Source organism: Paralichthys olivaceus, chromosome 5, assembly GCF_024713975.1.
Source record: "Paralichthys olivaceus isolate ysfri-2021 chromosome 5, ASM2471397v2, whole genome shotgun sequence".
Lineage (NCBI taxonomy): Eukaryota > Metazoa > Chordata > Actinopteri > Pleuronectiformes > Paralichthyidae > Paralichthys > Paralichthys olivaceus.
In genome coordinates this window covers 8,393,385-8,406,165 of record NC_091097.1, presented here as the reverse complement: position 1 = coordinate 8,406,165, position 12,781 = coordinate 8,393,385, and the positions used below count along the sequence as shown (strand labels likewise).

Genomic DNA, 12,781 nt, shown 5'->3' with positions numbered 1-12,781 from the left:
TATTATCACCACATAGAGTGTGTGTTGCTTTCAAAGCCTTTGCTGGTGTTGTTCAACACCTGTGTGACATGTTGGGTCATGACTCTGTTATACTGTGACAGTTTATTTCAAACCATTATATGTTGAAAGGCAATTCATTGTTTGATGAGAGAATGGACGTCACTGATACAGAAATTATTTTTAGCACTAATTGTTAACTGCAAACACTAAATATCAGTCAGTCTTATTCCCACTGAAGGATGAGCAGCTTCTGTCAGTAACAGTGGCCACTAAAGTACAATTTACAAAACAATGGTATGATTATTTATGAAGTTACGTTTCATTGCTTCAGATACTTCAGATACTAACTTGTGTCCACTTAAACATTTATTAACGTCAGTTTGACGTGTATGTGTTTCTAACTATCTCCACTAGGGGGCAAGAAGATTGATTTCCTCCTGACCCCTCGTGGTCACAGTGAGTAACTGCACCCCTAATCTCCTAATTATAATTATAATTATTATTATCATTATTAATATAATTACAATACTACTACTACTAATAATAATAATACTAATACTAATACGCTGAACCATTTCAAAACAGTAAGAGGTGTAGTTAGGCGCTACGGCCACTGGAGGGCACTAAACGAGATTATTCAGTGTGATCCATAGACTGTATATAAAGAGGTGTGATCTGATGGACTCACATATTCAGACAGACCTCAACAGCACTTCCTGTAAAAACATTCCAAAATAAAAGTGAAAACAGGCAGAATTTAAGAATTGCGCAGCGACTTTAATGTGTAAAGGTGATTCTGCTTGACGCAGATGGAGAGAAGTCTGTTTAATAGCGGCATTTTGTAATATTGAAACATGTAGTCGGTGCATTTTGGTGTTAAAGTGCTGCTTTGAAAGTTTGATACCATGTAAGATAATCTGCTCGAATCTTAATCACTAGTGTGTAATCTCTGTGTTTTTGCTTTGTGGTTGACGTGTTTTTTTGTAATGGAAATAAATGGAGGGAAAAAAGGCATTTCCACTTTAAACACTGCAGCGGAGTCCAGTTTTCCGACAGCCAGTAAAGGCAGCGCCGGGGCTCCACGGGAGCAGAGGACGAGTCTCGCAGTGTGGACATGTCGGATCCGGCTCAGGCCTTACAGCCCCGGCTTCTCCAAGCCCATTCCGCGGGCTCCGCTGGCTCCAGCACCGCCGCCACAGGCTCCGGGCCCGGGAACAGTGACCCGGCAAGACCGGGACTGAGCCAGCAGCAGCGTGCCAGCCAGAAGAAAGCCCAAGTCCGAGCTTTCCCACGGGCGAAAAAGCTTGAGAAACTTGGCGTATTCTCCGCATGCAAGGTAGCTAGCCCCAGCTAGCCTTAGCTAGCCCAAAGTTCACAACAACAAAGCACTGACCGGCTAATGTTAGCATCTGAGGGGGGGAGCCAGTGTTAGCACAGCGAACACACAGCTCACAAACACATAAACAAATAGTTTAACGAGCTAGACGAGCGGAACGAGTCGTGTTAACTTCTGAAGCTAGCTAACCAGTCTGGTGTTGTTCACATGAAATCTGTCCATGAATCATCTGCTGCCTTTATTCTTAAATCTTCCACTGACACACACAAGCATCGGTTGAGTCGCAGTTCGAGCTGCTTTACTCGGTGTTCATCATTTTCTACCTGTTCTCAGGCGAGTGACACATGCAAGTGCAATGGATGGAAAAACCCCAATCCCCCATCGGCCACACGTTTGGACCTGCAGCAGCAAGCAGCCAGCCTGAGCGAGCCGTGCCGCAGCTGTGGACATGCCCTGGGTACAAACACCTTCCACATACACCCCCCCCCCCACTGAAATACACCACACAACCAATGTCTGCACATGATATAGCCATGGGTATGTTTGATTCCATCCCTTGTCTGCAGCCGATCATGTGTCCCACCTGGAGAATGTCTCTGAGGATGAGATTAACAGGCTGTTGGGGATGGTGGTGGACGTGGAGAACCTTTTCATGTCTGTGCACAAAGAGGAGGACACTGATACCAAGCAGGTCTACTTTTACCTGTTTAAGGTAAGCAAGCGGGTGTCACAGGAAGATCAATCACTGCGTCCATTTGCAAGATGCTGATGATACACTGGCCCACAGGTCCAGGGAAGCGTTCAGCTGTCAACACTGTATGTCATTTCTACCCTCTTCCTCTTAGCTGCTAAGGAAATGCATCCTGCAGATGAGCCAGCCAGTCGTAGAGGGGTCCCTCGGAAGTCCGCCTTTCGAAAAGCCCAACATTGAGCAGGTGAACATGAAATTAAAAACTTTTTCAGTTCGTTTTCATTTATTTAGCAGCAGCTGAAAGAGCGACAGGATTATATCTTTTAAAAAAACAAACCTGCTTCTCATATCTTCCTTTATTTAGTTTGTTACCATCACATTTCACATTGGTCTAACTATTTGTTCTGATTGTGCTTCGTTAAATTTCACAGGGGGTTCTGAATTTCGTTCAGTATAAATTCAGCCACCTGGCACCGAAGGAAAGGCAGACCATGTTTGAGCTGTCAAAGATGTTCCTCTTGTGCCTCAATTACTGGAAGCTGGAGACGCCGACCCAGTATCGCCAGCGCACACAGAAAGACGATGGGACAGCGTACAAAGTAGACTACACCAGGTGGGTGCATGTGTTGCTATTTAATAAAGCGGTACATCATGCAATTAACTAATTTCTATCTTTAATAACCAGTGTTTAGACTGGTAGATGCTTTTATTTGCTATATTCCTTTATATTCCTTTGCTTATGACCCCCAGGTGGCTGTGCTACTGCCATGTCCCCCAGAGTAACGACAGCCTGCCGCGCTATGAAACCACTCAGGTGTTCGGCCGCAGTTTGCTCAAGTCCATCTTCACCGTGACCCGACGCCAGCTCCTGGAGAAGTTCCGAGTGGAGAAGGATAAACTGCTGCCAGAGAAACGCACACTCATCCTCACACACTTCCCCAAGTAAGAGCAGATTTTTGAAATGGTGCCTCTGATGCTGAACTTTTAATGTCAAAGAAACTGTTGAAAAATATTTAGATTCAGTGAATCATCCCTTGTCATCTTTTGATCCTGTTCTGTGGTGTGTGAGCTATGTTAAAATTGGGACAGTTGTGTTGTGGTGCAGTCTGTCTTAGTTACAATTGCACGTGTGTCATCAGGTTTCTGTCCATGCTGGAGGAGGAAATATATGGTGAGAATTCACCCATCTGGGAAGCTGACTTCACCATGCCTGCCTCCGATGGCACACAGCTGGGGCATCAAACAGGTGAGGAGGGTGTACAGCCGGGTGGGATCTTTGTAGTGGAAACAGGATCACATTGTGAACATATTTTGTGAGTCAGATTTCAACAGCCATAAACAATAAGTTCTGTTCTGTAATCATCAGTAGGATCATTTGTCCTAGGAAATGAAAGGAATCACAAACGATGCTAAGTTAAACTCTTCAAAAAATTATTCCTCTCTGTGGTTAAAAATAAAAAAGAAGTGAAGCAAATGAGAATTCAAAGCAATAACATACACCGCACATTATAGAGTACACCCAGCCTGTGGCCATAATTTCATATATCATACTTGTGTATGCAGAAATTAATCTAGTTGTGTAACAGAAAACCTTGTTAGACTTGAGCATGTTAAAAGATAAAATGTAAATATGTATAATAGTAAATCCTGTGCACAGCTGATGTCACAGTTCCTGTTTCACAGTTTGTGATCATGTCTGTCCATTGCAGTGATCAGTCCTGCTGCGGTGTCTGGCTCCCCTGCTCTTTCTAAAGGCCTGAGCAGCATCTCCTCTCTGGGCAGCATCGACACTGGATGTTCGGAGCCCATCACAGGTCCGTGACCTCTGCACTGCTCTTATTTATTTTTTAAATTACCTTTCTTCCCGAATCACATATGTTGACTGATTATATGTAGGATTGTTTAACACTAATAACTGGTATAAAACACCCAACGCACACCTACATACTTACATGCACACCCACCAAGCACTTGATTATGAACACGATGGTAATACTTTATAGGTATTTACCCTCTTTGCTCTAAAAATATGGTTTCAGGCTTTGCTTTGTGACTTTGTGTATTATGCTAGAAGTAGTCATTAGAAGATGCTAAACTAAATCCATGAATAGGCAGGTGTATGTTGTCTGACAAACATCCTTGATTTGTGCTTTTTTGTGCTTATTAACAATCATAAGAGTAACTATTATTGTCAATGAAAACACTGACGGTCCTACAATCACTATCAGCTTTGTCTTTTCGTTGATTTGACTTGGGTATTGACTCCGTCTGCTCAGGCGAGAAACGTAAACTTCCGGAGGCCTTGACCCTGGAGGATGCTAAGCGAATACGTGTGATGGGAGACATTCCTATGGAGCTGGTCAATGAAGTTATGATGACAATCACTGACCCTGCTGCTATGCTCGGACCAGAGGTGAGTCACTTAATCTGCATCTTAAAGGTGAACACAATCTTTCATTTTGTTACTGATGGTGTATATGTTGTGTTCTGTGTTGTATTTCTAGACTAATCTGCTTACACCAAACGCTGCTCGTGATGAGACTGCCCGGCTGGAGGAGCGGCGGGGCATTATAGAGTTCCACGTCATTGGAAACTCGCTTTCCCAGAAGTCCAACAAGAAGATCCTGATGTGGCTGGTCGGCCTGCAAAACGTCTTCTCTCATCAGTTACCTCGCATGCCCAAAGAGTACATCACACGGCTGGTGTTTGACCCGTGAGTAGATGTTCTCTCTACCGCATGTCGGATGTTGCCGTTGCGCCGACCTGACATCTCTTACTTTCACAGGAAGCACAAGACCTTAGCCCTTATCAAAGATGGCCGCGTCATCGGAGGCATCTGTTTTAGGATGTTTCCCACTCAGGGCTTCACAGAGATCGTCTTCTGTGCTGTCACATCCAATGAACAAGTGAAGGTACGCAATTATCATTTACTTTGAGATGCAGTAATTACAGAGATGGACTATTAAGATGGTTGTTCACATTCATCCATTTGTAGCAGCTGCAAAAACATAGCTCAGAAAAAGGCTCCTGACCTCTCATTTGATGCTTCTTATTGTGAGTGGGACTATGACCCTGTGCCGTGGCAGCAGTGGCCGGACAAAATGTTTTTCTGGTTGTTTGTGTGATTCTTGTGAATGTGACGTCACCGGACCGCTGAGGGATTTTCTCTAAATTTTGATTCAAGATTAAAGTGTTTAGAACTGGTTGGTCAGGGTGTGCAGCTGCAAGACCACAATCCTAAACTAAAAATTGGTAAAGATAGAAACGCTAAAGTACTGCTAAAACAGTGTTTTTCCAGGTTAGCCTTTTTTCCATCAACCTTGCAGCCACTCTACCTGACCTTATATTAGAATTACATCAGTATTGAGATACCTATTGCAAAATTCCAGTATTTCTGATTGTCTTCTCTGGTTTGTTGAACAAAAGGGCTATGGTACCCACCTGATGAACCACCTGAAGGAGTACCACATCAAACACAACATTCTCTATTTCCTCACTTACGCTGACGAGTACGCCATTGGCTACTTCAAAAAGCAGGTACAAGAGGCCCGACCTTTACATTACCCCTGTCACGTCCTCTCCTGCGATCTCGTCTGCTCAGTAATTTGCTCTTCCCTCGCAGGGCTTTTCCAAAGACATCAAAGTGCCGAAGAGTCGATACCTGGGATACATCAAAGACTACGAAGGAGCGACGCTCATGGAGTGTGAGCTGAACCCGAGAATCCCCTACACTGAGCTCTCGCACATCATCAAAAGACAGAAAGAGGTTTGTGAGGCCGTGGTGTGTTCTCATTAAAATGCTTTCAGCTGCTAATCTCTGGGTTTTAATATCACATGAACTTTTATATTGTTGCATTAGATTATTAAGAAGCTGATTGAGAGAAAGCAGAGCCAGATTAGAAAAGTTTACCCAGGACTGACCTGCTTCAAAGAGGGAGTCCGACAGATCCCAGTGGAGAGCATTCCAGGCATAAGTAAGTGTTTGTGTATAATGAAGAAAAAATATTTAAAAGACTGGTAATATCATATTACTTACACGTGTTTTTCTTCCAGGAGAGACAGGCTGGAAACCCAGTAACAAGGACAAAGGGTAAACTTGTTAAATATAATTTTTAAATCAGCGTTGTCTTGTCTAGATGCGTGTGCACGTGTTGCTGTAGTAATCAGGTGTTCTAGAGGAGCTTCATATTTACCAGGCTGTCTTTGAGATGTGGTCATTTTCCTTGAGTTATCTCGGTGAAAGGCACAGTCCTGAGAAGCTGCACAATAAAAGCATAGTGGATAAAGCAACACATGAAGGAAAAGCCCCTTTTATGTGATAATGGGGGAAAGTTACAAATCTTCATCATGAAAAGTCAGACGTCTTTCAAATTCTACACCCAGTAGCACTAAAAAGGAAATTTTGCTTGTTGAGTGTAACCCTAACTGTCAACTACTTTAAAGTAAATAAGTACAGCTGTAGGAAGCTGTGCATAACAACACAGAACACCCAAACCACAAAATTCATAAGTCACAAAATACCATCACAGTAACGCTGATGTATTTTCTAACCCGGACAACTTTTAACAAGACACATATTTAGTACATAACTATAAAAAGTATATAAAAACTCATCTTGAATATAAGACTCTGAGATGGTAAATCCACAAGTAAATGCTACCAGTCCCAAACTTAAAATGGGATACACATTACTTGAAATGTTATTGATGTTTTGTTTTACTCTGCATATGCTATGCAAGTATTTAAAAGTCTCAAAATAGTTTTTTCCCTACTTGTCAGTATTCTTCTTATTCATCATTTTTACATGTTTTGTAGGAAAGAGGTGAAGGACCCTGACGTGTTGTACAACATGCTGAAGAACCTCCTGGCCCAGATAAAGGTAGGACTCTCTTGTTGATGCCAGACAGGAACAGACACACACTCCAGCGGTAACAGGAACAGAGGCTTCATCCACACTAATACATGTTAGTTTTAAAATGCATCACTTGCTACACATATGGGTGAGGGTCAATAATCTCCTGACATTCTCCCGAGGGGCTGTATTTGAGAACGCAAATGTCAGAGTCTTTGGAGTTTCTCTGGCCAGCTCCCTAGTACAAAACTATTAAGATATAGATATAATGTCTCAGGATGAAAAGGTGGTGACACACATGTAGGAGATGCCGATAATGTCAAGAGAGTTTTTGGTGATGAGACCCAACGCTGGTGCAGATATGCTGTAAACAAAAACATTTGATCTTAACAGTGGAATTGACACATTAAATCCTGCCTCTGTTTGCTGCAACACCCCACGTCTGAACGCTCCGGAGATTTCTATGTTGTTGTGAACGCATCTGAGCAGAGAATCTCCGGCTGTGTTCATGTGTGAAAGGCAACCTCCAGAGAAAGTCCGGACCCAATTGTGCGGACATTCTCCAGAGTTTGTGTCTGGAAAAGGGTAATGTTAGTATGGACAGATTCTTTCTGATGAAGCGCTGAAACACTCGCCTGGAGATCATTTTCATTTAAAGTTACAGTTTTAAACTGAAACATATCGTAACTGGAGGCTAAAGGACTTTTTCTCACCAGACCCACCCTGATGCCTGGCCTTTCATGGAACCAGTGAAGAAATCTGAGGCTCCAGATTACTATGAAATCATCCGCTTTCCCATCGGTGAGCGAGCGTCACTTTACTTCTACAACTCCTCTACCTCATTGCCTTCACTGTTTATGTCAAGCAAACTATACATTTGTCAATTTACCTTAATTGTCCCCACAGACCTGAAAACTATGACGGAGCGATTGAAGAACAGGTACTATGTGACCAAGAAGCTTTTCATTGCCGACCTGCAGCGAATCATCACCAACTGCCGTGAGTACAACCCCCCGGACAGTGAATACTGCAAGTGTGCCAACACCTTGGAGAAGTTCTTCTACTTCAAATTAAAAGACGGAGGCCTGATCGAGAAATGATCTCAGCTGCAGAATAATCAACAGAGGACGAGCGACCGACACAGCTGCCACACACCAAGACGAAGCAGATCACGAGGAAACTATCGCTAGCTATTGTCATATCTGAGTTATTTAAAGGGTATGTACACGACTGACACATTTCACAAGGGAATATTTGGACTCTGACAAACATGAACATGATGGTTGTTTGGAAATATCAGAGCCAGTTGAGCACAGTGTCTAAATGGCATTAACTTTTCTCCATAAAGTTATCTTGTCATTTTTTTCTCTTCCAGTACTCACAGGGGGTTAACAATCCTAATACACGTTTCATTAAGTGTACCAAAGTTATAGGTCCAAGTTAAAATCCTAACAATGCCACTCTTTCTACTGTTATTTATTGTGTGAATCCGCTCATTATGTTGCGTTTAATAACATTTGTTCATTCCAGTTTGCTCAAAACTCGAATGTAGTGTTGAGTTCTTTGACAGAAAACTGGACCTCGGGACCTAAAGCCACGTTGCCTTCCGTTACTGACAGACACTTGAACATCCCGGTCATTTTCATGGGTATAAAGATAAATGTTTTCTCAGAGGTGAAGTCCTAAAAACACTGAATTATGAAAAAAAAAATGGGTGGTATTCTGACTGTTGAAAAGTGCAGGAATTGTTGGATCAGTAGTTTGCGAATAATCACAATAGGTGAGGTTGTTAATTAACCTTCCTCTTGTGTTAGGGTCGGCACCGACCCATTTTAGTTTTTAACCCTTGGATGCATGAACGACCAATACCTACACTCTTCTGGGGTCAAAAATGACCCCAATTAGAATCAATGTGTTTTTGCAATGAATTAAAAAAATGTCTTTAATTTTGGTTAAAGGTGATTATATTTATTATATTTGGGTCAACAAAAGACTGATTTTACATTTAACATGTTTATTTATAACTTTTTATAACATTTTTTCACAAGAAGTAACATCAAAAATCTTCAAAAATTATTGTTAGTATGTCCATCTGTCTGGAGGACCACAATCTGGATCCTCTACATCTGAGATGTCAGATCCCGAGTCAATCCCACCGATGGGCTCCTCATCCCATCCGTTCAGGATCAAATCTCTAGCAAGGTCTTCGGGTATCCTAGCTGGCCTCCAAGTAGCCATGATAGTCTAGATGAGAAAACATAAAACAGGCAATGTTTGAATGACACACAAAACTATAAATCAATATGTAGCTATCTAACTAAATGTCTGTGCATTTATATGACAGTAAAGGCACAGACATGCATGTGTGTACACACACATACACACACACACACACCAATCAATATTCAATAATCATATAATAGGTTACCTAACAGGTTAGCTTTTATTATAAGGAATTATGAATACAGTGAGTCTCTACACAACAAATTCAGTAATATCAGCTGGTTTACTAAGCTAGTGTAATGTTAGCTAGCTTAGTAAGCCAGCTAACAGAGTACTAACATACTACTAACATTATTTTGTAGTTAGCTAACTAGTGTCTACTTTGTTGACCAACATGATACTCTATCACAGAAAAGTCATGGAGATGATAAATGAAGATAATACTTACATGTATGCTGCTGTGTCAAACTGACCTCCTGGTGGTGAGACTGCAGGCATCAGATGTGTAAGTGGGACAGAAAATGTATCCTGACAGTCACAGTTAGTAAGAATCAAAGGTTCCCAAAGCAAACCCATGAGATTCTGTAGGAAATGCTTGGGATCATTTTTGACCCCACTTATGAAAAACTGGGGTAGTGACACAAAAACTGCAATTTCTTAAAATGTATAAAAACAATAAAAAAAATTCAAATGGCCTCAAGTCGCAAACATGTTTTATGAGGAATACCTGGAATATGGAAGTGTAAAAACTTTTAATTTCAGAGATTTTGAAGAATAACAACCCTCGGGATCATTTTTGACCCCACTTGTGCATCTAAGGGTTAAATGCATAAAAGAACCACATACATTTCTTCATTACAACAAGGCTTTCTGACTTTGTCAGAAACCTCTATTTCAATAAAATAAAACAAAAAAATTTTTTCACTAAATTATAAAATGCTCTGGTTGAAATTATGACCTTTGTGTTGTTAGGGTCGGTTTCGACCCAGTTATAAAAAATCAGTTTATAAAGTAATAATTAGAGCCAAGACTGAAATCATGTGCATTATCAGCCAACACACTGACAGCCAGCTCCTCTCCCAATCGTGTGAGCTTTAGGGGATTCTCATTTTGCCTCGTTATCCAGTATACCTGCACAAAAATAAAACAAACAAAGACGGGTATGTCCAGACATGTGAGGTCAATTCAGTTTAGAGTTGGTGACTTGCAGAGTGCACATCTCCAATTTGCAGCATGCAAAAATGAAAAGAAAAATTTCAGTGAGACAAGTTCTAGATAATACAGTACTTTTGGTGAAAATGAGGGAGATGACACAGAGCAGCATAGCGATACAGATGAGAAGGCTTCTGAGGAGGAAGACAATGTGGAGTATCATCCAGAAGACAGACACATCTGATGAGGAGGTCACCGGATCTGTTGGAGCTCAGTTCCTCATGATGTACATGGCAGGGCAGCTGCTGCAAATGTTATCAAAATGACCCCTGGAATCATAAGGTTTGCTGTGACGAGAGTCAGTGACAAGATATGTTTTGAGCTATTTATGCCATTGTCACTAAAAAGAGTCATCATTGCTATGACAAACCTCAAAGGAAAAAAAGTCCATTGGCGACATGTGGAACGACATTGATGAGGAATACCTGGATGCTTATATTGGTGTTCTTATTACTGGAGTATACAGATCCTGCAATGAGGCCACCAATAGTCTCTGGGATGCATCGACAGGTAGAAATATTTTATGGGCAACAATGTCACTTCAGACCCTTCAAATGATATCAAGAGTCCTCAGATTTGACAACAGAGATACCAGAGCAAGATCTGACAAGTTTGCCCCCATCAGGGATGTCTGGGACAGATGGGTGCAGCTCCTTCCACTGATGTTCAACTCAGGGCCAGAGGTGACAGTGGATGAAAGTCTTGTCTTTAGCCTTTTTCTTGAAGTAAATATATATGGGTCGAAATTGACCCGTAACACCATAGATGTTACTATAGTTAATAATATTAAAATGAAAAAATAAATAAAACAAATGTATTTAAGAGATGTGTTTTAATACCCCTCAGTAATAGTCAGGTAATACAACAACCGTTTATTTATTTATATGATTCTCTTGAGGTTAATTTTACCATTTTTAAAATTGAAATCGAGGGGTATACTGACAAAAAAAAGGCCCAGAGGCCCACACCAAAAATATTAAAACCAATATTTTCATGGATAAGGAAGCCTAAGAAGGTAACCAAGAGATGAGAAACAAATTGGATGATAATTGTTTTTAGTGTATCTTAAAGCTGATTCAAGACATGGGTCAAAACCGACCCGTTAACATAAGAGATGGTAACAGAAAGCTAACACAAGAGGAAGGTTAAATTAAATTACCCACATTTGTTTGTAGTGGTGCCTCAAAAGTGAGAGTTTGTTTTTCTCTTTTCATTCCATTGATTGTTAGGATAGTTAGTTTTTGACTTTTGGTCAGAATAAAAGGCAGTTACCATTTAGGATCTAGATATCCGCCTTCTACACCGGTAGCCCCAAAATATTGTCCGTTGCCTCTAGAGGCTAATTCCTCTTCAAACGACAGCCAATGGGCTCCGAGACTGTGCAATCATGATTCACCCTGAATTTTTGTCATCAAGACCCATTGGAATAATCCTGCTGACAAACGGACGTGAGGTGAAAACATAACCTTCTTGGTGCCGTGGCAGAGGTACTCCTGACCAGACAGAATAAGATCATTTCCCAAATTGTTGCCTTCAAAAAAACACTCAACTTCTTTATACAGTAAATCTAAATCACACTGTTTATGCACCGTTCTCCACTGGCAGGGTTTTATTCCAAATCATTTAGCATGAGGTCGTACGTTAGCATAGCTTTACCATGCTTGCAGGTGATAATTGTAGCTGTTGGCACTGATTTGTTCTGTAGTACACTCACATCCACACAAACGCAAAGTAAGTAGTCTGTTATGTGTTCAGCCACATGTTTGATGTGGTGTCACAAGTTTACCGCATATTTGCCCACCAACCTGGTGGGGGGGGGGGGGGGCCTAACCAGCAGCCCAAGGACAGAAGGTGACTCACACGTTACACAATCTGTAGTAGGTGCTCATGCATGGCGGACAGTTTACAATTAGCATTGACAAAAACTATCCAACTTTAAGCCTTTTCTTGTTGCAGGTTTTTCTTTTTACAGTGTCACAAACATTGTAATGAAATATTGGAAAGCACCCACTTCTCTACTGGGAAGTAAGTGTCCAATGCTTGTTGAGCCTGCTCACTGAATGTTTCATTGTTTGTCCGTGTGTGAGTGGATGTTTATTTTGTACTTGAATCATGACTAGCCTGAATTACTCAAGTGATGTCAGTGTTGCATTATTCAGGGTTGTCAGTTGCGTACTTCTTCCTCAGTCTACCTATGCTGCATTTCAGATTTTCTTATTGAAAGATCAGTCTGAGGGGACTTTTCACCAGTTTGAGGATGGCTACTGTCTCTAGTTATGGTAGATATGCCATTTACTGTAACAACAATACTGTTCATGACAATAAAGTTTTTTATAAATGATTTGTGAATGTGCAGGTGATTCCTAAGCTGTGAGTAAACATCACAAACATCAGTTTGTATCTGCTTCAGTGTAAAGTGATTGTAATTTATTTATGTTCTCAGTCCAGACTGTAACACTGGATTTAT

At 41.2% G+C, this 12,781-nt stretch overlaps 1 protein-coding gene across 1 annotated transcript; it reads left to right on the top strand.

The window, feature by feature from the left end:
* The first annotated feature begins 708 nt into the window (after window positions 1-708).
* On the top strand, window positions 709-12,655 carry kat2a (K(lysine) acetyltransferase 2A). The gene is made up of 18 exons (XM_020094268.2): window positions 709-1,336; window positions 1,670-1,793; window positions 1,903-2,048; window positions 2,182-2,271; window positions 2,459-2,640; window positions 2,778-2,969; window positions 3,167-3,273; window positions 3,737-3,841; window positions 4,304-4,440; window positions 4,532-4,740; window positions 4,813-4,939; window positions 5,454-5,564; window positions 5,650-5,793; window positions 5,887-6,001; window positions 6,081-6,117; window positions 6,843-6,906; window positions 7,596-7,680; window positions 7,786-12,655. Exons 1-18 carry the CDS (start codon window positions 1,115-1,117, stop codon window positions 7,977-7,979), a joined length of 2,391 nt encoding a protein of 796 aa, XP_019949827.1. The 5' UTR covers window positions 709-1,114; the 3' UTR covers window positions 7,980-12,655.
* Window positions 12,656-12,781: the final 126 nt, after the last annotated feature.

What these genes read in the sequence shown, in the direction of transcription:
- kat2a (XM_020094268.2), top strand. Translation starts at nt 1,115, where the DNA reads ATGTCGGATCCGGCTCAGGCCTTACAGCCCCGGCTTCTCCAAGCCCAT. An exon ending in CAGCTGTGGACATGCCCTGG is followed by an intron (nt 1,794 to 1,902) that starts GTACAAACACCT and finishes CCTTGTCTGCAG; the next exon opens with CCGATCATGTGTCCCACCTG. An exon ending in AAAAGCCCAACATTGAGCAG is followed by an intron (nt 2,272 to 2,458) that starts GTGAACATGAAA and finishes TAAATTTCACAG; the next exon opens with GGGGTTCTGAATTTCGTTCA.